This window comes from Apis mellifera, linkage group LG1 (assembly GCF_003254395.2).
Source record: "Apis mellifera strain DH4 linkage group LG1, Amel_HAv3.1, whole genome shotgun sequence".
NCBI lineage: Eukaryota > Metazoa > Arthropoda > Insecta > Hymenoptera > Apidae > Apis > Apis mellifera.
The window spans coordinates 18,870,748-18,896,114 of NC_037638.1; the positions used below are offsets into that span (position 1 = coordinate 18,870,748).

The following is a 25,367-nucleotide window of genomic DNA, read 5'->3' on the forward strand; positions in this document are numbered from 1 at the left end:
AGGACCTTGAAAAGAGAATAACCAGCTTCCACGTACGCCTTCATTGCGATTTCCATCTGTTTAAATTTGCCTTGGCACGTTCCGTCCTCGTCAATGTAACAGCTCCGTAAAAAGCCAAACACAGAAATGATTATATCATGTCAACTCTTCCCTTCGTAATCAAAGAGAGAAAAGATGGAAACGTTTTTACGGTTTTTTCTTATCGACATTAAAAAATCTCTAAAAATTTTACCATGATTCTAGTTTCTATAGAGATAGATATTGTAATACTTTTAATTTTATTAGTATCTTTACAAGATAAAGATCTAATTCTCACGATCCATGCGAGAAAATTATAATATTTTTAATTATGCATAGAATTGTTATGAAAATTTTGTTATAAATTTTTTTGTTATTCATTGACGATATATATTTGTCGCGATTCACTTGCGTGCCCATTCGCATTAATTTTCCTTAAAGTAGAGTTTCGTAGATTTTGCCAACCACCCACTCGCTTGTACTCAGTATGCGGAAGGCGCCCGTGGTGCTGTTCTCGGGTAAGTAACGAGGCGAGAGATAGACGAACGGTCTTACAACGGAAGAGGTTAGATGGTGAAGAAACTCGCGAGGAAAGGCGAGGAACAGAAAGAGAAAAAAATGCGGGGTTAGACGACAAGAGGAGAGAATGTGTAGAAAGGTGGAAGCGCGTCACAAGGAAGAGATCCTGAGAGGAGTGCAGAGGAAGAAATGGAAGAGACGAAGGAAAATGTTTATGGCGACAACAACAGCAACCGCAGCACGACAGCAGCTTGGTTGAACGGTGACAGTTTATAGTGCAACAACATCGCAAAATACTTCTCTGTTCTCGCAAAACGCGTCAACGATAACGTTTCACCAGTAACTGTATAATGAAATTTTCTACACTTGGCTATGAATTGTTTTCAGCTGCAATAAATAATTTTCTAATTTGAGCTAAATCTTCCATTATAATAATAATGGAAATAAGAAACGAGCTTTGTACGTACAATGTTACTTCAACGTTTTTTCCAATATAATTTGTCAGCATTCCTCGACGCCGCGATGAAACGATGAGAAGAAACGACGAAATGTTTGAACAACAGACGCGCCTCGTCTATCCGGAAGTTTCAACCAGTTTCAACAGAGAGGGAATACCGATTGCATTGCGAAAGCCTTTATACGATGCTTTCTTTGCGAGGCAAATTCCGTGATCCCTTCCGTGAACCATTGTATCCTTTCCAATAAAAAACGGGACGAAAGAAGGGGAGAAAGCGGGAAATAAGAAAAGACGAAAAGAAAAAGAGGAAAGGTTAAAATATACGCGTGATAATATACGCGTAAACAGGAACGTTCGCATTTATACGCTTCGATCGGAGGTGCTCCGGTATCATTAGAGGAGGTATTCGAAACTCACGCCCCCATTGTCCGAGGGCGACTTCTTGCTCCTTTCCCTTGGTTAACGCCGGAGATGCTCAACAGCTTACCGAGACAATGCCGCGTACGTGTATCGTGCATCATATTTCACGGCCATTCCTTTTTGTGTCCGGCGCGTACGTATCGGCTCTGGCCCCCCTTGCACGAGACGAAAATCCCCTTGCATCGGACCACCGTGGTTAAAATGATTTCGCCGGCCTCCCGCGATGCCGGCCGGCCAGTTATTCTTATCCTCCCCCCTTTTTTTGCCCGCAGAAACGCCGCGATTTATCGGATGAATTCCGCCGAGAATTGGAAAGTTACTCGCCGATCGAGCCAGGGATTTAATTGTTATTGGGATTAATCGTTATTGTTCGGGACGGCCAACATTTTCGTTCGTTTCTCCGGGCTAACGTATCGTTCGATCATCATCCGGACAGAATCACTAGACAGAGTTTGGAGGCTAGACAGAATCGAAGGAGATTCATCGATCTCTCGATTTCTTTCTTTCTTTTTTTTTTTAATGAAAAAGTATCGTCGAAATTTATACCGACTTCGCGTTTTTATCCATCGTTGATGATTGCACGTATTCGTCACGTCGAATCTGGTGGTATTCGTTATCCCATCGTTGCGCGCATGTTCACTGACCCTAACTCGATGAAATATCTCCGGGAGGAGCGAGCGCTAATCGGGCGCAATCGTTGTCTCGCGGGAATCATTATCGGATCGTTGCACCGGCTAGAATTAATTTTGCCCGACAAGTCGTGCCGACTCGTGAAATCCCGGGAAATATCGAGTAAGTTATCACGTTCCCGCGAGATCTCTCGACAAAAGCGTATCCACCGAGAGCAGGGAAACCAGACCGTGCGTTTCGCACGCTCGCACGCAATCGAGACTCTTGTTTCCCCTTTTTTGCGCAAACGTATCAAACTTTATAGCCGGGAGATCTTATAGCCGAGGGTCGTATCTTGGAAGCGTTACGACCTCGCTATCGTGGCGGTTGGTGCATCATATGCCGCGATAAACAATGTCGGTCTTGTTTTCAATGGTGTAAGAATTACGCTAAAAACCGATCAATAAGAAGTGGACGGGTATCTTGGCGTGCTAGTGACGAGTATTAGAATCCTCGGTTCAAAGACAAGCGCGGATAGACGATGAGCCACCAGTCGTTGTCGAGTCGAAGATTTCTCAACGAACAACGGACAGATACAGCCAAACCTTTTGTCGCCGGGATAACAGAACAAATTGCCCTCCCTATTCGTCTCTGTACGATCTTTGTTTCTTCCTGAAGCACGAACATGCAGATAATTGCAAGTTGGAACTAACAACGATTCTTCCATATTCCGTTTTCGATTATTTTTCAAGGTACAAAGGGAAGCGACGACGATCGGAGATATATTCTCGCCTCTCGAAATAATTTCGAAAATATTGGAAATTATAATTGTTCGTTAGGCCGAAGAATTCGTTATGAAAGCGAGAAAGTGGCAAGAGGGAACGATTTTACGAATTTTTTTATTTTACAAATCTCGCGATCTGTTTAGCGTTACAAAGAAAAAAAAGTATAGCGAGGAACACGTGTTCGTCGTTGCGGTTGAACACGATTGCTCTCGAGCGGATAGCTAGAGCAGTTGCAGCCAAGTGCAATGCTTCATCGCGCCGCTTGCGTGCACCGTGAACGTCCCTTTCTTAAGCGCTGTGCATACCGAGACACGCGGGCTAGCTGTGCGTCGTCGCTGAATAACAAACTACTTCGTTGTAATTCACGGTAATCGTGCCTAACGAAGGGAGCACGATAGATGTTTGTTTATGAGGTAATTGATTGTCGTAATGGAGGGACAATAAAGCTGCGCGAGTAGTAATTGTAAATCAATGGGATAACCGTTTCATTAGTGCAAATCACGTTCTCGTATTCTAGCAATTCTCTTTTTCTATGTTATTCCTCATTGTTTGCGATTGTAGTCTTCCTTCCTGCTCCTTCCATTTCCTTTATTCTTTTTATTTTTCTCAACATTATTATTTAAATGTTAAATTTTGGAATAGATGGGGATCTCGAATCGTAAGTATTCCAATAATTCTCGAAATTCGGATAAAGAATAATCAATTGAAGGAAATAAAAATGATTCGCGAAGTTGTGAATTACTGGAAATACTGTTCAGGAAATTTTTTATTATTCTCGTAAGAATAATTCGAAAGAATAATTCATGTTGTTGCAACACGATCGTCCGCTTCTCTAGATGTAGAAGGAAATTTTTGTCGAGATTTTTCGCTTCGAGCAACGTGCTCGAGATGAGCAATGTTCAACATAGATGATCGATGAAGCACCGGTACACCTGACACGCCAACTACTTCTCTTACCGTATCTTTAAAATAGTACTTAAACCCAACCTCGCCTCGTGTGTCGGAGCGCTATTAATTTTATTCCACTTTACACGGGATGGTATGTACGCAGCTTTATTCGCGATTCGCGAGAAGATCGCGTGGAAAGGCAAGAAGACGCGGCTTTTTCTGATTTCGTCGCAATAATACGCGTTTACACGTGTTTGCTGTGTGCGTTTCACGCACGCGAGTAAACGACTACTTCAGTGGCTGCGGGCGGTCCGCCTCTCCTAGCGTCTCTCCTCTCTCCTCTTTCTCTTTCTCTTTCTCTTTCTCTTTCCGCCACATAAGGGCGTAATGATTAATTAAGCTTTCCAAGAAAACGCAACAAGTGAAACGTTATTAGCGCTTAGTGGCACAGTTTACTCGTTCCAACATCATTGCACCTCCCTTGCTCCTAACTCTTTCTTTCTCTCCCTCTTCTTCGGCCCTTTCCGCTTCTATTCGATCGGCGATACATCCCCGCCGCGGTTTTAATAATTATCATGGCAAAACGAGTTGGCGCCTGTTTTTCCGCGATACCACTGTTGTACGTTCTTCCATCTTAGACGCGTTATTCGCGGCGTGAAAATGGAGAACTTTTGAAATCTATGGCGGCGATTATCCGCTGCGCGAACTGGATGATCGAGAACACATGCTCGCTTATTCCTTTCCCGCGAAATCGTTCTAAAAATGCCGTAAGATACTCCGAAAGAAGGAGAGAGAGTGGATCTCATCGCTATTTTTTTTTTCTTCAGAGCGGTTTAATTTTATTCGCATTTTAATACGATGAGATTCCTGGTAATCTCGCGATCCTTGATCGCGTTTCTAAATATACTTGTGGAGTAATCTGCGCAAAATTATCGTGTCGTGCGTTATTAATCCGGAATCGCGATGGGATAAATCATGGGATGTATTCAATTAATCGTTTCGAGGTTCGATTCGGAAGGAAGACGCGGTTCGGCCATACGTTATTCAATCTAAACACGATCTATCCGTATTGATCGCATTAATCCTTGTCAGGGAATTTTCTCGCCGGTAAATAATTTACGGATGGAGGGGAGAGAGGGGGGGAAGAGGGGAAGAATACATTAACTAGGCACTTGGAAGCAGGAGTTATCCAGTCCCCTAGGTCAGGAGCATTTTACATGGTCGTAGTATGCAACGTTACTCATCCGAGGAAGATTATCACATTCTTGAAATATCTAACCCGATGAAACCAGCTGAAAGATAGATATTTTGTGCGATAAGGGAGATAATTGGCTCGGTTCAACAGTCGACGGACGCTCGTGAAAACCGCTTCGTAGATCAACAACGACGATAACAAATTACATTCCATTACGTCGGATTAATTAAGGCATCTTTGCAATCTCTGTTTCAGATCGATTCTAGCTTTGACAATGTTGACTGCGGCCACCGTCTCCTCTACCCACGTGCCCGACAAGTATCCCATCGAAGTAAGTTTCCGTCTTGGTTGATTAAGATTGTATCAATTATTCGATCCTTCTAACTCGATAAAGTTGTTTCGTCCTAATAACCGATAAAAAAATTATGTATATATATATATATATATATATATATATATATATATATATATATATGATAGATGTTCGTTTTACGAAGTCGATACAAGAGAAAAATGTTTCGAATGGAATATGTTCATTGAACGACGTATACCTAGTATACACGTTTGATTTTCGGTATAATTTAATACGTACATAACTTCTTGCCGTTAACTTATGAACGTAATATCGTAGCTATCTCGTCCATTAATGTATTTTATCTCGAATGTACGGTCGACCGGTGAATATTAATTTAATCCACTTACAGGAATTAATAAGCAATTACGTAGACGTTATTCTGGGTGGCACGACGAAGATAATTAATTGACACTGGAGGATCTTCCTAAATTATATCGGAGCTCTTGCTGCATTCTGAAGGCCGAGCAAACGAATGAATACGAAACGCAAACACTCTAATGCGCGCCGTTCTTGCAATGCCGTTCGTGCTTCTTGTTATACCGCGTTTTTTATGCAGCGTTTAAATGGATCGTTTGTTTTGGAAAATACTGTAATATCGCTCTCGGCTTCGTGCGATTCGTCGTAAAGAAACACCGAACATTCTCGGTTAACGCTCTCCCATATAATGCCGTTTAATAGCTCTTTCTTTACAAAACTTGGCGATCGTTTTCTTTTAACGAGCACCGCAAGTGCTACGTATGATTTCTCTTTCGAGTTACAACTCAATCCTATCCATCGCATGGATATTCATCACGAAGATAATTAATTCACGCGTTGAAAACGCGCATCTCTTTTTCCACCTCTTGTTCCACCGTGTCTCGCCTGTAATTTTTAATCGATCTAATTGACCGATATAGAATGTGGACAATTTGGTGGCAACCTGTTGAACCCGGAGCAAACCGGGATAACGGCGCTTATCGCCGATTAAACTTACATACTTTGAACGATCGTTCCAGTTAATCGTAATGATTGGTCGATCGGCCAATTTCAATCGCTAACAAGCGCGCCGCAGCTTTCTAACAGCGGTGTATACCCACCGGGGAGGTATTCTCATCTCGAGACCCCCTCCGTTCAATCCGCGAAATAAGTTGGAGAGATGATCGTTGTTAACGAGAAACGTAATCCAAATAACAATCGAGAAAAATATAAAAATGAATTCTTAAAGATCCCATCTATCTATATAATTCTGTTCTTGCGATGAAACGTTGAGGGTAATACGAGCTTCTTAACCATCGCAAAGACGTTCGTTACGCTCGTAAGAATCCCTTTGAAAGGATCGCGGGACAATGAGATTAAGATCGTTCATCGTGGAAATAATCTTGAAACGCGGCTCCATTATTCAGCGCGATGCCAACCGGCCCCTTCTACATCCCCTCGTCGAGTATTTTCGCATTTCCTTCCATCTCTGTGCTCTCGATCCAGTGCACGGCTAGAAGTTCATGCGCGCCGCGATTAACGTGCCGGAGTTAATGTCAGTCATCAAGGAAGTATTACTCCGTTTTAGCGGGTTAACGACTTTTTGAAAGCAGCTCGAATTTCGAATTCGTCCAAACTTAAACCAAACAATGACGATTCGGATCAGTGTTTCTCAACATTTATATTTACCAAATCAAATAGTCTTTCTCAAAATTACAAATGAGAGAATTCTCGATATGGTGAAGTAAATGTAATATTCTTAGGTACGGATGATGTAAAGATTGGGAAACGTTGGTATAAAGTTATAGATTCACGCACAATTCGTAATGCACGGTAAAATTTCTGTTACTTAATCAACGATGAAGTGACGTTTGGAACTTTGGAACGCTAATTTCAAATTTTCAAATAGATTCCGAGTAGAGTTTTTTCTTTTTTCTAAACGAAGGTAACGTTCTTGTAATATTTCTTATTTTTTCTTTTTCTTCGATATAGTTTATTCCTCTCTATGATGAGTTATTTCCTCTCTAATCGCGAATTTCACCGAATGAGAAAATGATATATTTCACGACACGTTTGATTATAACCATCGAAATTTAAATCTGCATACCAGTATCGATGGCGCCACAGATCCGTCTCTTAATTAATTATAGTCTCGCGAGTGGTCTAATTACGATCTCAATCGCGGAAGTACCGATATTAATTATTGAGCAAACAGTTTGTATGTCGTTATGCCGTCTCTCTCTCTTCCTCTTTCACCCTATCGTAATTAACGCGGTTGGATTATAACGCAAGGGCCTGCCATTTGATTATCAGCAGCCGAGGCAATTTTGTTCACCATCCTTTGATTGATTAATCCGACGGTCCGGAGAAGCTTCTAATAAAATTAATTACATCGCGGCCAGTACGTGATTACATAATATCTCGAATTTCTCGCACACGAGACGATGAATAATGATTCCTATGCATAATGAAGCTTTTGTCAAGGGTTTCATGCGTTATTGGGAATCCTATTTGAACGGATCGACGGAAATCTGGCAAAAGCTTGCAGGACGTCACGATCGATACGAAATGAATTCACAAATTCAGAGATATGATTCTTGAAACGAATTATTCTTTACGACCGATTTCAAGAGTATCGTTTCATTTCGTATCGTGTAAAATAATAAAAGATTTCGAATTTCATCTATCTCTCAATTTTTCAAATATTTTCAGGTGTATCATATGCTACGGGAGAAGACTCAATTCGCTCTTGGACGGGATAATCGTATTAGAGGAACCTGGGGTCCGTGGAGTTCGTGGAGCGAGTGTTCGCGTACCTGTGGCACGGGGATTCAATCCCAATCTCGCGAATGCGTTCCTTATCAGTAAGTAAAACGTACTATTTCAATAAAATGAAATAAAAAAGTTGCAACAGAATGCAATTAAATTCGCAAGAGTAGTAAAATCGTATAATTTATTTCGAAGAGTCGTATAATTTATTACAAATTTTATATTAGTAATAATGGTTGGTTTCGCGATAGCGTTAACATCAAAGATCGTGGATAATCTCGTGGTGTTGCAAGAAACACCTACGAGACACGAAGAAGGAGAAAAAGATTAACTGCGAACCGTACGAACTTGATAGACAAATTCACGGTTACCGTTTTCTTTTACGAGATCTCTGCCTTTGGATTCTTTCGAGAGTTCGACATAGCGAATCTTGACACGTTCGTAGCATATATGCACACGCTGTATACGATGGAGGAACAGGCGAGCAAATTGCGGATCGGTAGCAAAGGAAGATTACACGCTGGCACGCCGACGAATCGCGCGAGCGACCCCGAAACGTGTTATTGTCGCTGACATTTACACCTTTGTAACGCTACCTGCGTGGTTACGTGACTCGGCACAGGATTTATCGGTGGACCCGCGAGTTTCTCGACCGGCGATAAAATAGTCCAAAGATCTGTTGTGTACCGTTAGAGTATTTTTCTCTTCCTTGACGAGGGTAATAAGTAAAAGACATTTCAACCCTTCCCTCTCTAACGTTTTAAATTTTTCTCTTTTATGCCTTTCTCTTTTATGTAATTCTTAACAATGTTTAGAGTCGAGAGTCAACGTTCTCGAACATATTTCTCTTTGAAAATTGGTTGAAAATATCCGAACACCTGTTAATAGTCGAACAATTTATTTTTAAACAATGCAACCTATGCATTTCTGACAATAGAGTTTTTTTAATATGAAATTAGCCGTATCTCGTTAAAAATGAAGAGAAATTTACGTTTACCTTTTGTGTTGTTTTTCTTTCGTGTAAAGAAACACAGGAGGGAGGAGGGGAGAGGGGGAATGGAACGTGAGAATCGGCCGTGAAAAATAAGGATCCATCTAAGATCGATACGTAGTACGAGTAACGCGATCGATTTGTTTCAGGCGACTGTTAAGGAAGCGGAGCATTATCTCGGAGAATGGCACGAGCAACTCGCGACCCATTTGCATCGGTACATATAAGCGATACCACACGTGCAACACGCAGGTAAATCAATGCGACACGTAACGCGAGTCAATGTTTACGCCTTTACGTTCTGTCTCGACACGTGATAGATTAACATTTGTATTTCAATGACCCTACGCCTGGTAATCTTTTTAATCTACAAGGTATTTATTACGAAAAACACGATAGAACGACTAGAAATAACAAGTCATAAGTCTAAATCGCTGTACTAAAACAAATTTATTGCCATTCTTCTCTAATATCCGTGAAAAATACGAAATATTCTTTTTTGTCTTCAAAAAATTTAATTTTAATTTTATACAAATTATATTTCATGTACTATAATATACGAAAGATCAAAAGCGAATATTTTTCACTATTGAAAAATAATTATAAAATTTTTATTCTATCGTGCTACTCAAATTTTTACTCTTTTTAAACATTTCGAACATTTTCATGAAATGTACAAAAATGGAAAATAATTATATTTACAAGCGAATATACTATATATACATTAAGTGCATCTGCTGTTAGGATAGACAGGCATAGAGAATAGATGCATATAGGATCGCCAGGGCATTTTCTTTTCTTTTCGGTATATCACGAATCACGAACAAATCATCGCAAAGGCCAATTAAGGAAGCGCGCGTTGGCAATTTATATAGCTGGTTAGCGAGTATTAACCGATGTTGTTTAAAATTCATAAGAATAATCACCACCTGCAGAGTTAAAGACTGTTAGTTGGTAATAGACGACTTTGGCCTCTGTCCAGATATTCGCTTGAGCGATAATTAGACTTTCATAGATGTAAAGACTATGATTGACGTTCGTGTCCCGTTCCCAACCACGGAAAGAATACTTCCGGTTTGGTTTTAAAGCGTTTCGAATCGTTAGTCGTTTGAAACATGTACAGATCGTGTGAAATTCATTTGATGTTCTTCGCGTATGATCGTGGGAATCAAAGACTATCGTAGAAACGAATCGAAATAAAAAATGCAGCCAATTGAGAAATCTATTATTGGAATCGTGTGCACATCGATTCGTTTCGAATTTAGAAAAAAGGAACTTATAAAAAAATTTATAAAAAAAACTTATAAAAAAAATTATAAAAAAATTATAAAAAACTTATAAAAAAACTTATAAAAAAATTATAAAAAATTTATAAAAAAATTATAAAAAATTTATAAAAAAATTATAAAAAAAATTATAAAAAAAACTTATAAAAAAATTATAAAAAACTTACAAAAAAATTATAAAAATTATCGTTTTGATTTTGTTTTAAGCTATAATGTGTAATAATTTAAATTTGTCGAAAATGAATCAACGTTTTTTTTTCCTCTGCAAAATCCTCGATTAATTAATCTTAATGGTATCGAAATGTATATTTCTCTTACGGTAAATGAATATAATTTTTAATCTCACCGAAATCTTGTTTTCGACAAGGCGAATTTTTACGGTTTGTTCGTAAATGAACGCATGCTGGTTAATTTTCAGCGTGCAAACGTGGCAATTAAAAACTTTGCATGTTAACCATTTGTCTCTTTTTTCGGCGTGGCGCCACGACTCGGCTAGATTTATCTCGGAAACGGTGGTTTACAAACATGCGAGACTATTCACGGTTTTACTGGCCGGTAATTAATCTTCCACCCGGAAATTACCAGGGTAACGCTTCTCCTCTACGTGTCGGTATTCGTTCATTTCAGTGTATTCGTTCCGAGTGCGCGGGCTCCTTTTTGAATCCACTGAAATCCATTATAAAAGCAGGGAATTCACTAGAAATTTAAAGAAATTTTTTAGAATTTGAGTGTTTTTCCGCGTTAGGTTCCATGAAAAATTTTATCCAAATTAAATTTTTTCGTCGCCGAAACGTTTTTGCAAATACACTTTTGGGAAATAAGGGGAATAATATATCTTAATCGAGTTGAAGAATCTTGGAAAATCTAAAGCGATACTAGTAACAATCGGTTTTCCAACAATCGGTCTTTAATTACGTGAAGTTTAATTAAACCGTTGCTCGCAACAGAAATGTCCGAACTTCCCGGAGGATTTGCGGGCCGAACAATGTGCCAAGTACAACGGAAGAAATTACAAGGGCGAGAGTTACGATTGGGTCCCGTTTTTGGATGGTAAGTTAAACTCCAAAACTCTGTCTTATCATTTTAATGGACAATTTAGTTAAAACACAACCGATTTAATCGGTTCTTCAAGCTTCTTCTTGATAATTCTTTTCGAAAGGATGAAAAATAAAATGCAAATACTCGGTTGAATTGAGGAGCTACCTTCTGTAGCGTACTAAGTTCTAAAAGACTTGGTGTTTTTTTTTTTTTTACGCGCGCGATGACTGCGATGACTGGTTGTCCAGCACCGAATTCTTGCGCGCTCAATTGCCGTGCCGTTGGCGAGCCTTTTTATGCAACGCTTGAACCGGCAGTAATGGACGGCACACCCTGCGACGCTCCGAATCTTCGTGGATATAATGCTGGAATTTCTATGGAACGCACCGATCGATGGCTCTGTGTCGCTGGACAATGCAAGGTACGATGAGTCAAACACGAGTATTAATTCCTCCACGTCACGTCGGAAATTGATCGCGATTCCTCTTCAATGCGATCGATCGAATCGATCGCTCGATTTTTTCTTCCCTTTACATATTTTTTTTTTTTTTTTTAATTACAGCCGGTTTGATCGCAACGCGACTAGTTAACCGTGTCTCTTTTGTCCGTTCCGCTTGTTCTTTCTTCCTTTCTTTCTTTCTCTTTCGTTCATCATTGTTTCGCGTCTATTCTTTCACCGCGATTCAACAGCGACTCGTTTCACACCAATTTTCGAACTGTTTTCAGTCCATTGATTTGGTCGATCTATTTATCGCGAAACGTTGCGTTGCACGCTCGTTCAAAACGGAACGGTTCATTAAATGCTTGTCCTTGTTTCTTTTTTTTATCTTTCGCAGCCCGTGGGTTGCGACGGTGTGGTAGGTTCCGGCGTCACGATGGACGCTTGTGGTGTCTGCGGTGGTCAGGGTAAAGGTTGTAGACTGTACGAGGGCATTTTTATGGAACCAATCCTGCCACGGGGTCATCAACCTGTAACCAGTATTCCGAAAGGAGCCATGTCCCTCAACATATCCGAACTACGACACAGTAGCAATTTCTTAGGTATTGTTATGAAAAAAAATAAAGCTCGAGCCGCGTTTATTTAGGGATTGGACACCAAATTGTTCCTCGCCTCTTTTTCTCGCCTCTCCGCTTGTTCTAACGAATAATCTGATGTGTTAGCGTTGAGAGACGGCAACGGTAGTTACATCCTGAACGGACCCTTGGCTTACAGTCCAAGCGGCACTTATAAAGCGGCTGGCACGACATTAACATACCAGAGGGGTGACAGAAACCGCATGGAGTGTATCTTGGCGACCGGGCCACTGAACGATTCTTTGCATTTAGAGGTACGACCATAAAGATGTCTCTGATATCTCATTCGTTCCAATTTATTGGATCGATTTCCTTCCTTTTTTTTTCTTCCTCCTCCCGCCCCCCCTCTCCCCCTCTTCCTTCCTCTCTTTTTTTATTACACGATCGTTTCTCGACCTGGCATTGTGTTACTTTAACCGTGACTTCGTGTATCGGTATTATTGGTATTTTTTTTAAATCGGTTCCTCAGATTCTGGCACAGGAAATGAATCCCGGAGTACTTTACAAATACATGATGCCGTTCAATGGAAAGCCATTAATAGCACCGCCACTTTTTGCGACAGGTAATACATTACACCGAAAAATCTTTAATCGAACGCATTTTTCTAAAAAGCCCTCGACGATGTCTTTGCTTACTTTTAACGTGGCTTTTAAACGAGTCGATATTTTACTCTTTTCGCAGGATCCATCGATCGTGGCAACGAAATCCCTGATTCGGATGCGCGTGTTGGCTTCACGATTCCCGTAAACAGAATGTAAATATTCTCAAATTATTATAGAGCTTGGATCGTTTGATTTCAAATCGGAAACGATATTGTATGGGGAGAAAGAAAAGAAAGAAAAAATAAAAAAAGAAAAAGAAATCACATTCGAAAAGTTACGATTAGTAGTCGGCTAGGATTTTCGCTTTTTCAGATCCAATCAGAAAATCGATTTATTACCGGCGATTCGTAATCAAGATCGAGCACGAGGCCGTGAGAGAGGACGAAAGGAGGAGATGAAGCATTCCCCGACTACGGTGATGGCCGGTGATCAACCCAAGTTAAAGGGCAAGAAAAAGAAACGTGCGCGATTCGCTTGGAAGATGTTTGGATTGACTCCTTGTTCCAAAGAATGTGGAGGAGGTACGTAGATATTGCCATCGATTTCCGATTCGTAATTTATTATTATTATTTCCTAAGTTTCGAATAAGGAGAGAAAAAATTTGGAATTTATCGCTTCCCACGCGATTCTAATTCGTTGTGGCGAGCGCACGAGCTCGATTTTTCGGGCACGCTAATTAAACGAGCAATTAGAAAAAAAGCGCGTAGATAATTAATAGTCGTAGAAACCGCAGAGAAACAGCTCGACTAATGGAGCTATGCGTGGGAAGTCGGCCGAGAACTCGTTCGTTTCGGTATTATCGCCAAGGTTCGAAGGGTCGTAAGATTACAGTGCTCGATTCGCTCATCGCCATCACGGCAGTTCCGTTCAATTCACGAAATTTATTAACAGGAAACCCCACATCCGTGGCCACCTTGTTATTTTCCATCGACCTCTTCAATATCGGGGCATTCACATGGTATGTTGCATCGCGAATAGGACATTCGAGATTTTTTTCATTTTGATTGGCAGCTCATACGGGCAACAAAACGGTGAAATAACATCGTGACAGCTGTCACTTCCTTCTTCTTCTTAATTTCCATTCCCAACACGAGCGATAATTGACCCCGAATGTCTTATAATCCTTCAACAACTCTTTTAGACGCGTTGCAATCTTATCGAAGAAAAATTGCTTTACTAGGTAACTAAAAAATTTGTGTCGTTTCCTTTACGATAAAAGGATATAAAATAGACAAGCACTTGTGTGAAACGAAGATTTAGACTAACTAGAACCAAATGTTACTTACATTTTTAGGCGTTCAAACAGCTATCTTCAAGTGCTTCCGCGAGACCAAGCAGATGATCGTGAACGACAAGCGTTGTCGCAACGTGGGAAAGCCGCAACACCCGCCTCCGTTGCGTTGCAACGACAATCCTTGCCCACCTAGGTAAAATCCATCTTTCTCCGACGATTCGTGCAAATTGTTTCGCATGTTCGCAATTCGGAAACGGCGGGTTTCAGGTGGAGGGCCGAACCGTGGGGCGAGTGCTCGGTCACCTGCGGCACCGGCACGAGAACACGAAAATTGGAGTGTGTACAGGAACTGAAAGCGAACTTAACAATGCGAGTGTTAGACGGTGCGTGCGTACAACCGCCCGACCTTAGGACCGTGGAAACCTGTGCGAAACCGGCTTGCACGAATAGTAGTCCGGAATTAAGGCATATGCACTCTCAACACGACACGCCCAGATGGGACGTCGGCGCCTGGGGTCCTGTACGTTATTACCTCTTTTTCTTTTTCCTTTCTTTTTTTAATACGGGAGAGTAGTAAGAAAAGAGTCTTTCGTGTCGCTTCCTTTCGTTCGAAAAAAAAAAAAAAGTAGCCCGAAGCTATGTCAATACGTCAATTAAGCGAAATGGATTTTGCGCACTCGAACCAAGTGATTTTATGATTTCAGTGTTCGACGACGTGTGGGATAGGAATTCGAAATCGAACGGTGACTTGCATCACGTCGGGAAGTGTGTGTCCCGCGTTCAATAAACCCGAATCTCAGAAAATCTGCGAATCCCCGCCTTGTATCACGCACATTGGTATGGAGCAACGAGCGCCTTGGCTCTACTCGGAATGGTCGGCCAAGGTAAGATCGATAAATGGAAAGGAAGGATGATGAAATCGAAGCGAAAACGTTCTCTTATCTTTTGTTCAGTGTTCGGCAGAATGTGGGAGCGGAGTGGAAACGAGGCAAGTAGCTTGCGCCGATGTCAGCGAGTTGTTCTGCAATCCCAAAGAGAGGCCGGAAACGGAAAGGGAATGTTTCGGAAGAGGAACGAATTGCGATAGCGCGAAATGGTTCACCGGTCCATGGACATTGGTTAGTAATAGATAAGCAGAAACGGAGTAGTCTCCGGTGGCTTGTCGAATAATTGGCGACCACAAAAACGACGATCGGCTGATATCGTCTGGAATGAACACGGTGGACAAATATGGTTTCAGTGTTCCGTGTCGTGTGGAGTGGGTGTCCAGTATCGAGAAGTCCTTTGCGTCGCAAGGACGAACAACGAATTCGTCGTGTTGCCGGCGAGCAATTGCAGCAGCGGCTCGAGGCCAGCAAACGAACAAGTATGCAGAGCGGCCGCGTGCACACCGACATGGTTCACCTCGGACTGGTCGAAGGTAAATCGCGAGTCGAGTCATGCGTAGATTTATGATCGGACGAGCACCGTGACTTTTTGACTTCCCGATATATAAATACCAGATATAAATTTCGTTATAAATACCAAGGCGGTTTTTTCAGTGCTCGGTGACATGCGGTACCGGCGTGCAAACCAGACTGGTTCGTTGTATTCTCGAAGGTGTCAGCAGCTCGAATTGCGAGGATGCTGGGAAACCGAGCGACCAACAGCAATGCAGCCTGGAGCCGTGCAAAAAGGATGCTACGTCGTCGATCAAACCGCCGAAAAGTAAGTTTAGAAAGATCGTTTACACCTTTTGTGCGTGTTTCGAATGACGTGGTTAACGGAGTCGATAAATTTTTCACGATTTCAGAAGCGTATGAAGCATCGTCGGAATGCGTTGACAAGCATCCAGATTGCTCGGTGGTCGTGAAGAATGGTTATTGCCGGATCAAATACTACAAGTATTCGTGCTGTCGATGCCGCGAATAGTCGTTCGACAGCCGAGGACGAGTCATCATCGTTTCAGGCAGGTTCACCTTTTCCATATGGTCGTGGCCGTTTTCAATTCGATTAAACTCGTTGCTTTCCTCTTTCCAGTTAAATATAAACGGGGAGCTCGATAGAGAATCTTAGCGAGTGATAAGACTGTGACAAAGAGACGATCACGTTATGTACAATTTTATTTAACGCGATAATCAGCTAATCCCGCGTAGCTTTATTCCTTCTTATTGTCTTATTCCCGCGCGGCACGCTGCGGAAGAACGATTATTTAATTCCACGAGGAATTCCGTTAAATCCGGAAAGTGGGATAGTAGGTGAAAATTCACGAGAAATCAACTAGTCGTTCGAGAGCCGAAGACGTTGAAAAGGGAGCACGACGTCGTCCCCCCGTCGAGTAGGAGAGAAAGTATGATGCGTCTGTACACTGCAGAAACTCGTATCGTACGGGGCATGTATATGTGTTTACGTGTGTAAATATCTCTCTGTACAAGCGAACAGTTGCAGGAACGTAATTTTGTCAATGCATCGATCTTGATCCCGTACTTGACACCAAAATAACTTCAACAACGATCGATAGCAATTCGAAATTCTCAGTTCTCGAAGTGCTTCATTCGATTGCAAACATCTCGAAAGCAAAACGTGAGTACCACATCCATAAAAGCAACAACGGGAATGAAAAATTCTTATCCTGAATTTTTCCTGAATCGTGTGCGATAAATTGAATAGTAGGGAACGATAAATAGGTTGGATCGTCGGCGAAGAACGAGAAGGGATTATCATTGTTACGCCCCTGGATGAGTTGCGATCCCATTTGCATGCGCGTTCGACGTGAAACCTGTACGCCCATGTACCCACTTAGGTAAACCCTGCGTGCTTGTGCCCGGACAACCGTGCGTGGACACGAAACGAAACGAACCAAGCACACGAGCTGTGTCTGGTGTCGCTGCGAAAAGGAGAAGTAAAAACGTTTCGATCGATACAACTGCATGTGCTCTCGATGTACTTCGATAGGTAGGCTGTATTAGTTGCAAAAACATTATTTATGCGCTCGTATAGGCCAATCGGACCACGATGAATGCGAATAATTTTTGTTAATCGAGCATTTAATTAACATATCGAGTCGAATGAATTCGCCGATTTTGATTTACGAACCTGACTTTATTAACAAATTCATTCATCGTGACAAGGACAGCGCGGTGAACTCAAACCGGAAGCGCGTCGACATATTTTTCCCCTCTTTACATTCTTGTTTTCAACAAGGAACGAGTTTGAGAACGCGTTCGATCTGTAGAGAAATATTTTACGTCTCTGTCGAATCGAACTTGGCTCGAAGAGCTTTATCGTGAAACTCGTGTATTCATCGTTTTCTATGTAATTGATGTCAACTGATTTGCCTATTCTTTAATGTGCGAACATAGTTGTAGGATAATTAACTTTAGCAGTGGTATCGAATCAAATATACGCTTGTCTCTGTTGTAAAAAATATAACACTGGTATACTGTATACGTAGAATCGAATTTAATTTCCGACATTTTCTAATAAAAATCGCGAGAAGTATTATTATTAAAATCCACCAATTACTCGCGCGTAAGAGAAATACCTTTACGAGGTATATGGACGTAGATTAGCTTAAGTTCAAATAGGTAGCGAACGATCGATGGAAACCTCGTGAAAATTGCGTGGGCAATCAATTTCTCAGTGTCAATTAAATCGCATTCCGGTTTGCCTTCTCGACATGAAAGAAGTGTGCGAACACCGTACCATATTCCGATTCGCTTTGTGTCCCTCGAGAAGCTAAATTTCTGTTGCAATTCGTTTCAATAAAATTTCCGTTTTTTCCTTATATCATTTCTTTACTTTTACACCGATATGAGCTGATTCACAGGTAAGTGTTAATTTCCCAAATTATTTTAGACGAAGCACGATTTTTTATTTTTATTTTTTTTTTTATTCAGTTCTTTTTCCCTTTATTTATTTATTTATTATTTTTTTTTTCATTTGTTACAGTTTATTCGACATTTGCACAGTACAGTAGCTGCCGATATCTAAAATACGAATTACTGCATGCGTGTACAAAAACAGTTCCTCCAATTGAACTCTATTATCGATTTCACCGAACCGTGTATCTGATTACACGATTAAACGATTAATCGGCAATGACTTTTCTATCATCAGATTGAGAAACAATTGTTCGACCGAACCTCGACCAAACCCTTACGATAGATCTGTGTACGTATTTATAATTGTACCGTATCCCGTTTATTATTCGAGTATTAATATTTATGGCTGTGACGCGTACCATGAATGGTAAATGTACGTGTCTCGACGAAGGGCATCCTCTAGCAGTGTGTTATTTAAATAGCCATCAAATGCCGACTTGTGTTGCACGTGAGGATAGGAAAGAAATAGTCTTTTTGGAAAAAAATATTCAATACCTTACGATGCGTTTCGAAGAGATACAAGCGTTTCACCATGTAACATATTTACACGACTATTACGTTTCTTTCCTCACTTGGATATATTGCTCACTTGCACATACTGAATTCAATTCTAAGAATCAATGATCGATAGATGAATAGGATAGTTCTGCTGCTTAATCTTGAAAAGACTGCTTTATATTTTTTTTCTAGTCCATTTCGAAACTGTATGTATACGTATATTTTCTTATGTATACGTAAATTTCTCTAACTATAAGTATACTTCGATCTATGAAAGTATAAATGTAGGCATCTTTATTATGATTCATTTCCGATTTTACTATATTTTACGTCTTTGATCATATTTTGCGAATGAAAGTCTATTGTATTATCACATTGGCTCGAGACACGATATAGTGCTCGTTAGCAAATGTGACCTCGTCAAAGACTGTGATACAATCGTAGTCTCTTGCAGGAGTGAAGTACAACGAAGAATTAATAATGAATTATCGATGTAAAGAGTTGCCAGAAAATGAATAGCAATTCTTGATCGTAAATGTGTATTCTATGATATTGGAAAGGTATTATCCGTAACATAAGAAGTTTTCACAAATTTAATTCTCTAATTATTAGTCATTTTTAAACTAAAAAAAAAAAAAAAAAAAAAAAAAAAAAAAAAAAAAGTAAAAGAATAAATTTTATATGCAGTTTTTAAATCTTCATTTATTCTTATTAAAAGTAACAGAATTAATTAGATTAAGTACATTTAAATTTTACGTTAAAAGGAGTGTTTTGTGAAAACTTCTTTGTAAACGATTTTTGGTATTTAGAAGATGTAAAGGACAAATGGAGAGTATAGACTGATCGGAAAAAATTTAATGCTATACAATGTTCATGATGGATATGTGTTTAAAGATGGATGTAATTTCGGATATTATTCATAATAATCAGGTATATGTATATATATGTATACACCTGACATTGCTCAAAAGAAATTCCAAGATTCAAAATGATCCCAAATATTAAATTCGAGCTTATACTTTACTCAGAGCAAAGAATAAATTGAAAAATTTTTCTTAAACTATTTAGTAACTAATAATAAGATGTTTCACGCGATTAATTAAATCAATAATTTCGGAAATATCGTTCATGTGTTGACAAAAATTAATGCATTTGCTCAATAAAAATAATATAAATAAGAAAATTCTAATAAGATTTTCTAAAAAGTGACAACATAAATGAAATAATAAAATAAAAACCGAGTGTGGTATTCATATGTGGTCGTGAATCACTAATTGCATATCTTATCGTAATAAAGATAAAAGTTTATTATAAATTTATAATAATATACAACGCATAAATATACATCAATATATATATATATATATATATAAAAAAAAACAAATTACAAAAACAATACATATAATGTATTGCTACGAAAAATACTAATATCAGCCGTTAGTTTTTCACATGTATATTTATCATTTTTCAAAATAAGATGTATAAAAATTTGAAATATTTGCAAAATATACATGATAGTGATTAATTAATTCCATTGTTTAAGGATGTACCTTTTCCGGTCCATTCTTCTTTCAATTCCACTTTCAATCCCAGGTCTCTTAAAGCCGCCTTTATGTCACTTTCGAGTTTAGAACCATGTTGTTGAAGAGCACTTGTCAAAACGTCCTCTACACCATGAGTAATAAATTCTGAACATTCTGCCTTATTTCTTACAGACATATTTCGAATAGCCCAAGCAGCTTGTTTCAAAACATTCACGCTTTTAGAATAAGCTTTCATCGCATCTATGATTATAAGCGGTGCTCCGCAATCATAAAACACACCAGCGTTTGAGGGACATCTCAGTGTTAATGCGGAAATGCATGCAAGTCCTGCGGTCACTACACACTCAGATTCCTATGACATGATTAACATTTTAGTGCTAAAATTTTTTCTTACATACATAATCTAAATACTATAATTGACGTATTTCACAGAAAAGCATCATCATCATCATCACAAGAATACAAAAAACTTACTTTGAGTCTACTTATGACAGAAACAATTAACGGGCCACAGCCTGAAGTTACAATATGAGATTTCACATTATCATTTCCAGCAAGAGCTTTTAATAATTTTAAAGCCTGCCAATTTAATTTCTCTGAATCTGGATAATCGATCATGACATCTATAACAAACTTTAACCCTCCTGCATCCTCTACTTCTTGACAAAATTCATTTCTCACTATTAATGCTGCTAAAGTTATCATTAAATCACCTACAACCCCTTTATCTTTTTTATATCCTATACACAAAAAAAAATGTTACCTATTAACATTTTTTTTTCATATATAACTTTTTCTATACATACAAAGAATTTACTTGGCATTTACTTGGCATCAATCCAGTAAGGACATTAAGGGCTCCCTTTGCAATAATACTTGCATGCTCGTGTGCTTTTCCATATTCATGTCTAATATCATCATCTAACACCAGAGCTCTAATCACAGCACAAGCATCTCTTAACTCAGGTCCAGATGCATTATCTCGAATTAATATTTTTTTAAGTTTATTAAAAATATCTGCATTAAAAATATTTTGTCTATTATTCTCATGCTTTATGCAACATTCTCTTATCCACCGTAAAAGACACTGTAATGTTGGAATGTCTGGATAATTATCTAAAATCCTAACAAATGGAATAATTTATAAACGAGAAACAATTGCTCATATTGTATTTGATACATAGCTAATAATTTCTTACTGTATTTGCAATGCTATTCCCTCGTCATTTAATAAATCTGGATTACCAGTCATCAATGAAGTAATAGTTTTCAATGCTGCCTTTATTACTGTACCATTATTAAGGCATGCTTTCATTAATTTTATTAAACTATTATAAGCCCCATTTCTTCCTGCATATACTCTACGTGCAATATCTTTGTCTAATTGAATTCTCAATTTGTCTAATGTATGATGAATATTTCCATAATTTTGATCCTCTATAGCAATATTAATTTGATTTAAACAAGATGTAATTAATTCATTGTCATCATTGAGAATTAAATCTTTAATGATATTGCTCAAGTCTATACCCTATAAAAATAGAGTTGATAAAAACAACATGTAAGTACTTATATAATGTGTTCTAGATTATTTGAATTCTTCTAATATTCTTGTAATATTTTTGTAATATTTTTAAATGAAAAAATTACAATATTATATAGTTTGATATTTTTTTTTTTTACCTGTTATTAATATAAAAATAAAATGATTAATTGCAATAATGCAAAGATAATTAAAAAAATGTTAATACTAGAATAAAAAAAAAAATTAATTTGAGACAAACTCCATATAAAACAGCCTATATATATATATATAAGATTAGAAGTATTACTTTAAATTCAAATTTCAAGAATTTTTATATAATGAATAACATTAAAATATTGATTATAATTTAAAATAATGAATTGTTTTTTGTGCAATTTGAAGTAAAATTTATAAGAAATTAACAAACATTTTTTTATAGAAATTTATATGTCAGAAAATTAAAAAGAAACAAATTTAAATACCTGAGCTTCTAATTGTTTTACCGCGTCTTCTATAGCTTCTTCGGGAGTCATCGAAAATTGCTCCATATTTTCATGGACAACTTCGTCATAGGTTTCCTGACTAATTACGCGAACCATGATAATGCTATACTTTTGTTCACCGCGTTCTGAATTTCTATATTAGGAAATGAATGCTGTCTCGGGAACGCAGCGTGTCTTATCCACGTGAAAACAAAAAGACAAATGTCAATCTTGTCGTGTTCTATAATACATTAAGAACACATTGCGAATTGGTGGGGGTAAATCTAGGGATTTATAATTTAATATGCCATTCATTTTATTTATTTATTCTATCTACTTTATTTTTATTATCATAATTAATTTATCATCATAAATTATTTGAATGTTATTAAAAAAAAGTAGATTATATATAAGATATTTAAAAAAAAAAATTAATAATTTATATGAAATTAATATTGATAGATTTCTTGTATATCTTTAAATGTTATTAGAAAAAAATGATCTTCAAATTTATTTCAATAAATTCATAAAAGTATTAAAAAATATAAAGAAAAACAAAATAAAAATAATCAAAAATAAATTTGAAAAAGTAGGTTTCCCATCCTGATAAAACGTAAGCAATGATCGATCGTAGCGCCCTCAGCTGCTTTGCCTGGCCTAACCGTGTTCGTACGTGTTGCGATCGAGGGAAACAATTCTTTGTCACTTACTATTTGATCTTTTCAAATTTTGCTGTCGATTTGTCGGCAGCTGAAACTGAAAACCTCAAGAATTCGATGTGCCGAAGTGCGAAGGTAGTGTTTTTAATGTTTATCGGTTATACGCGGTATCTTTATTATCAGATCTCATTCTTGCATCCCCACCGATCACTCCATCGAGTTTCTTGTCCGTAAGAACTCTAATCTTTCTCGAATCGCTTTTGGGCGTTGTATCTTGCAGTGCATAAAAGATATGATAATGTGCAGCTGAAAAATGAACTCTTTATGAGAATTCAAAGAACATTACTTCTACATGGTTACTTAACACGCGTGTAAACTGATGGTGTTATGTTATTCATCATTAAAAACATGCATTATAAAATTTTGTGCGTGTAAAAATCACTATGTGATTAAAATGAGTTATAATATTTGCGAGTTTATTTTATAATTTATAATATAACGGAATAATAACTTTTATAAAATCATAATATTTCATTGATTATAACTTTAGTCACTTTGAAACGCTATGTACGCCATTCGCGTCATCGGTTAGACAAACGCACTTTTTTTTTTTTCATTTTACTAAAAAAAGTAATAATTGCAAAAATTTATACCAATTATTCGTTATTAATAAGACTATATTTGCTTTATATTCAATATTTATATTAGTATATATTGTTTAGTATATTTTGTTAATGTGTTAGTGTTTTTATATGAAAAATATATTGAATAATTGAAGATTTAATGAACTATAATACGTTAGCTATATAATACGTTATGAATTATTATCATAAGTGTTATAGAGTTATGCAGAAAATTTCATAAACATTGATTTATATGTTACAGGAATTGCACTAAGTGATTGTGGATATGAAAAAGCATGAAATAAATATTTGTATGAAAGAAGAGGTACAATTGTACTATAGATCTCCACAAAAAAAATGCAAGAAAGAATGATAAAATCATGATGCATCACATTGTCATGTATAACTAGTTATCGCTGTGTTCATATCAAGTTACTTTAATAGATTTTGTGTGTGTTCAGAGAAATTAACACTCAAATATCATCACAGATCATCATTACATATATTGCTATACATTATATATATGTATATATTTATCAAACAAGATTTTTAAAAATAATTTTATGTATACAAGCGAGTAGCCTTAAATGAGAGTTACTGTAAATTTGTAATAATTCTGGTGCCGTTTAATATAATCAATAAAAAAATCAATTTTATAAAGTAATAAAAATTACATTTTAAATGATGCTCAAATTGTTACAAATAATTTTAAGTAGCATACATGAAGTATTGAATAAGAATTTGTTCTGACACAATTTGTGTGTGTATAACTACAGTGGAATAAAAATGTTTTAATGTCTAAGAAGAGGATGCACAACAATCAGGAGAGATTATGTTCTGTGATTATAGTGTTGTGCAGAATTACTCGCGTTTACATACTATGTATGACTGACAAATGAGTTAATTTTAATATATTTTTCCATGGAGAGAACATGTTAATGTGATTATTTCTTAAGAAATTTCGGATAAGGCTCCATTTTGGAGGGGGAAAAAAAAAAACAGTGCTTATATTTGTATAAACAACATTAGGAGAACTGAGAAGACTTTGTACCGGTATGAGAAATTTTTAAAAATTAAAAAATAAATTTGAAAAATCAAATTTTATATATAAACAATATATTTTTAGGTGCTGTAGGTACACGCGAGGAAGTCCTAATGCTGAAAGGAAACTTATCACCGTACTTAGACACTCATAATGAAGAAGAGTCGTCTTATGTAACCCTCAGCAATAGGCCATATGGTATTTAATATTTTATAATTATGCATATAACAGATGTAACTCATATTTAAAATATTTAAAAATTTTTCTATTTTCATTGTTGTAGTATATGTAACTGAGTCTTCTAATACGGAACCTAAAAATAATCACATCCTCATAGATACATATTTTTTAACTCCTATCCTTTGTAAGCATTGTAAGTATTATTATAAAATAAGCTATATATATGTATATATATATATATTTTTTCTTTTTTTTTTTTTTTTTTTTTTTTTTTTTTTTTTTTTTTTTTTACAATTATACTGACCTTTTTATTTATTTTTTATAGGTGAAGATTATGTTTGGGGCACTGGAAGAGTGGGTGTCATATGTAAAGGTGAGTTTTTTCATTTTTTTTTTTTTTTTCTATTGATAAATATTAATGCAATAACAGATTTTTATTTTGCGATTGTTCGTGTCAAATGTAAATCCATAAAAATTTAAAAATCAAATCAAACACGAATAACTAATTATTTCTTTGTTAATTTTAATAGTTCGAAAAAGTTATCAATTTCGCAATATTCAAAATTAGCAAATCATGAAATATACCGACCGTGTAAAATGACGATATAGTCGCCCTCTTCGAAGTAAAATTGTAGAGCACGACAATACGGTTCATCATCGTTTCCTCGATCACCGCCGAGGGCGATACCGTAGCATAGTAACACATGCAGTCACGGTGACTTCAAGTGGCGTGCTGTCGTGTCCCCCTTCACCTT

The 25,367-nt window shown here is 37.4% G+C and overlaps 3 protein-coding genes across 6 annotated transcripts in view; 2 read left to right on the plus strand and 1 right to left on the minus strand.

Annotated features, from left to right (window-relative positions):
• LOC408579 (thrombospondin type-1 domain-containing protein 4) overlaps positions 1-19,126 on the plus strand; it is a 41,230-nt gene extending 22,104 nt beyond the window's left edge. For 2 of the 4 annotated variants that reach the window (XM_016917179.2, XM_392121.5), the window contains 17 exons: positions 5,147-5,222; positions 7,914-8,065; positions 9,111-9,213; positions 11,195-11,297; positions 11,534-11,706; positions 12,122-12,326; positions 12,447-12,613; positions 12,829-12,922; positions 13,042-13,114; positions 13,275-13,483; positions 14,257-14,389; positions 14,464-14,716; positions 14,901-15,080; positions 15,150-15,314; positions 15,437-15,616; positions 15,738-15,903; positions 15,989-17,962. In XM_016917179.2, coding sequence (XP_016772668.1) covers positions 5,147-5,222; positions 7,914-8,065; positions 9,111-9,213; positions 11,195-11,297; positions 11,534-11,706; positions 12,122-12,326; positions 12,447-12,613; positions 12,829-12,922; positions 13,042-13,114; positions 13,275-13,483; positions 14,257-14,389; positions 14,464-14,716; positions 14,901-15,080; positions 15,150-15,314; positions 15,437-15,616; positions 15,738-15,903; positions 15,989-16,107 — 2,551 coding nt within the window. In that variant the 3' untranslated portion in view covers positions 16,108-17,962. Of the gene's footprint in view, positions 1-5,146; positions 5,223-7,913; positions 8,066-9,110; positions 9,214-11,194; positions 11,298-11,533; positions 11,707-12,121; positions 12,327-12,446; positions 12,614-12,828; positions 12,923-13,041; positions 13,115-13,274; positions 13,484-14,256; positions 14,390-14,463; positions 14,717-14,900; positions 15,081-15,149; positions 15,315-15,436; positions 15,617-15,737; positions 15,904-15,988; positions 17,963-18,126 lie in introns of those variants that run through there. The other 2 variants (XM_016917185.2, XM_016917183.2) reach the window with 2 other exon arrangements.
• Positions 19,127-19,911: 785 nt separating this feature from the next.
• LOC408578 (armadillo repeat-containing protein 6 homolog) lies at positions 19,912-22,377 on the minus strand. The gene is made up of 5 exons (XM_392120.7): positions 22,109-22,377; positions 21,301-21,632; positions 20,930-21,225; positions 20,576-20,841; positions 19,912-20,453 (listed from the first exon to the last, which is right to left on the minus strand). Exons 1-5 carry the CDS (start codon positions 22,223-22,225, stop codon positions 20,079-20,081), a joined length of 1,386 nt encoding a protein of 461 aa, XP_392120.2. The 5' UTR covers positions 22,226-22,377; the 3' UTR covers positions 19,912-20,078.
• Positions 22,378-22,742: 365 nt separating this feature from the next.
• The window catches only part of LOC408577 (phosphatidylinositol 3-kinase regulatory subunit alpha), a 31,434-nt gene continuing 28,809 nt past the window's right edge, over positions 22,743-25,367 (plus strand). The window contains exons 1-5 of the mRNA XM_026442592.1: positions 22,743-22,902; positions 23,653-24,443; positions 24,518-24,630; positions 24,716-24,805; positions 24,938-24,985. Of these exons, the coding sequence (XP_026298377.1) occupies positions 24,546-24,630; positions 24,716-24,805; positions 24,938-24,985 (223 nt within the window). The 5' untranslated portion in view covers positions 22,743-22,902; positions 23,653-24,443; positions 24,518-24,545. The remainder of the gene's footprint in view (positions 22,903-23,652; positions 24,444-24,517; positions 24,631-24,715; positions 24,806-24,937; positions 24,986-25,367) is intronic.

What these genes read in the sequence shown, in the direction of transcription:
- LOC408578 (XM_392120.7), bottom strand. Translation starts at nt 22,225, where the DNA reads ATGGTTCGCGTAATTAGTCAGGAAACCTATGACGAAGTTGTCCATGAA. An exon ending in CCTTACTGGATTGATGCCAA is followed by an intron (nt 20,842 to 20,929) that starts GTAAATGCCAAG and finishes TTTTGTGTATAG; the next exon opens with GATATAAAAAAGATAAAGGG. An exon ending in CTGTCATAAGTAGACTCAAA is followed by an intron (nt 20,454 to 20,575) that starts GTAAGTTTTTTG and finishes ATCATGTCATAG; the next exon opens with GAATCTGAGTGTGTAGTGAC.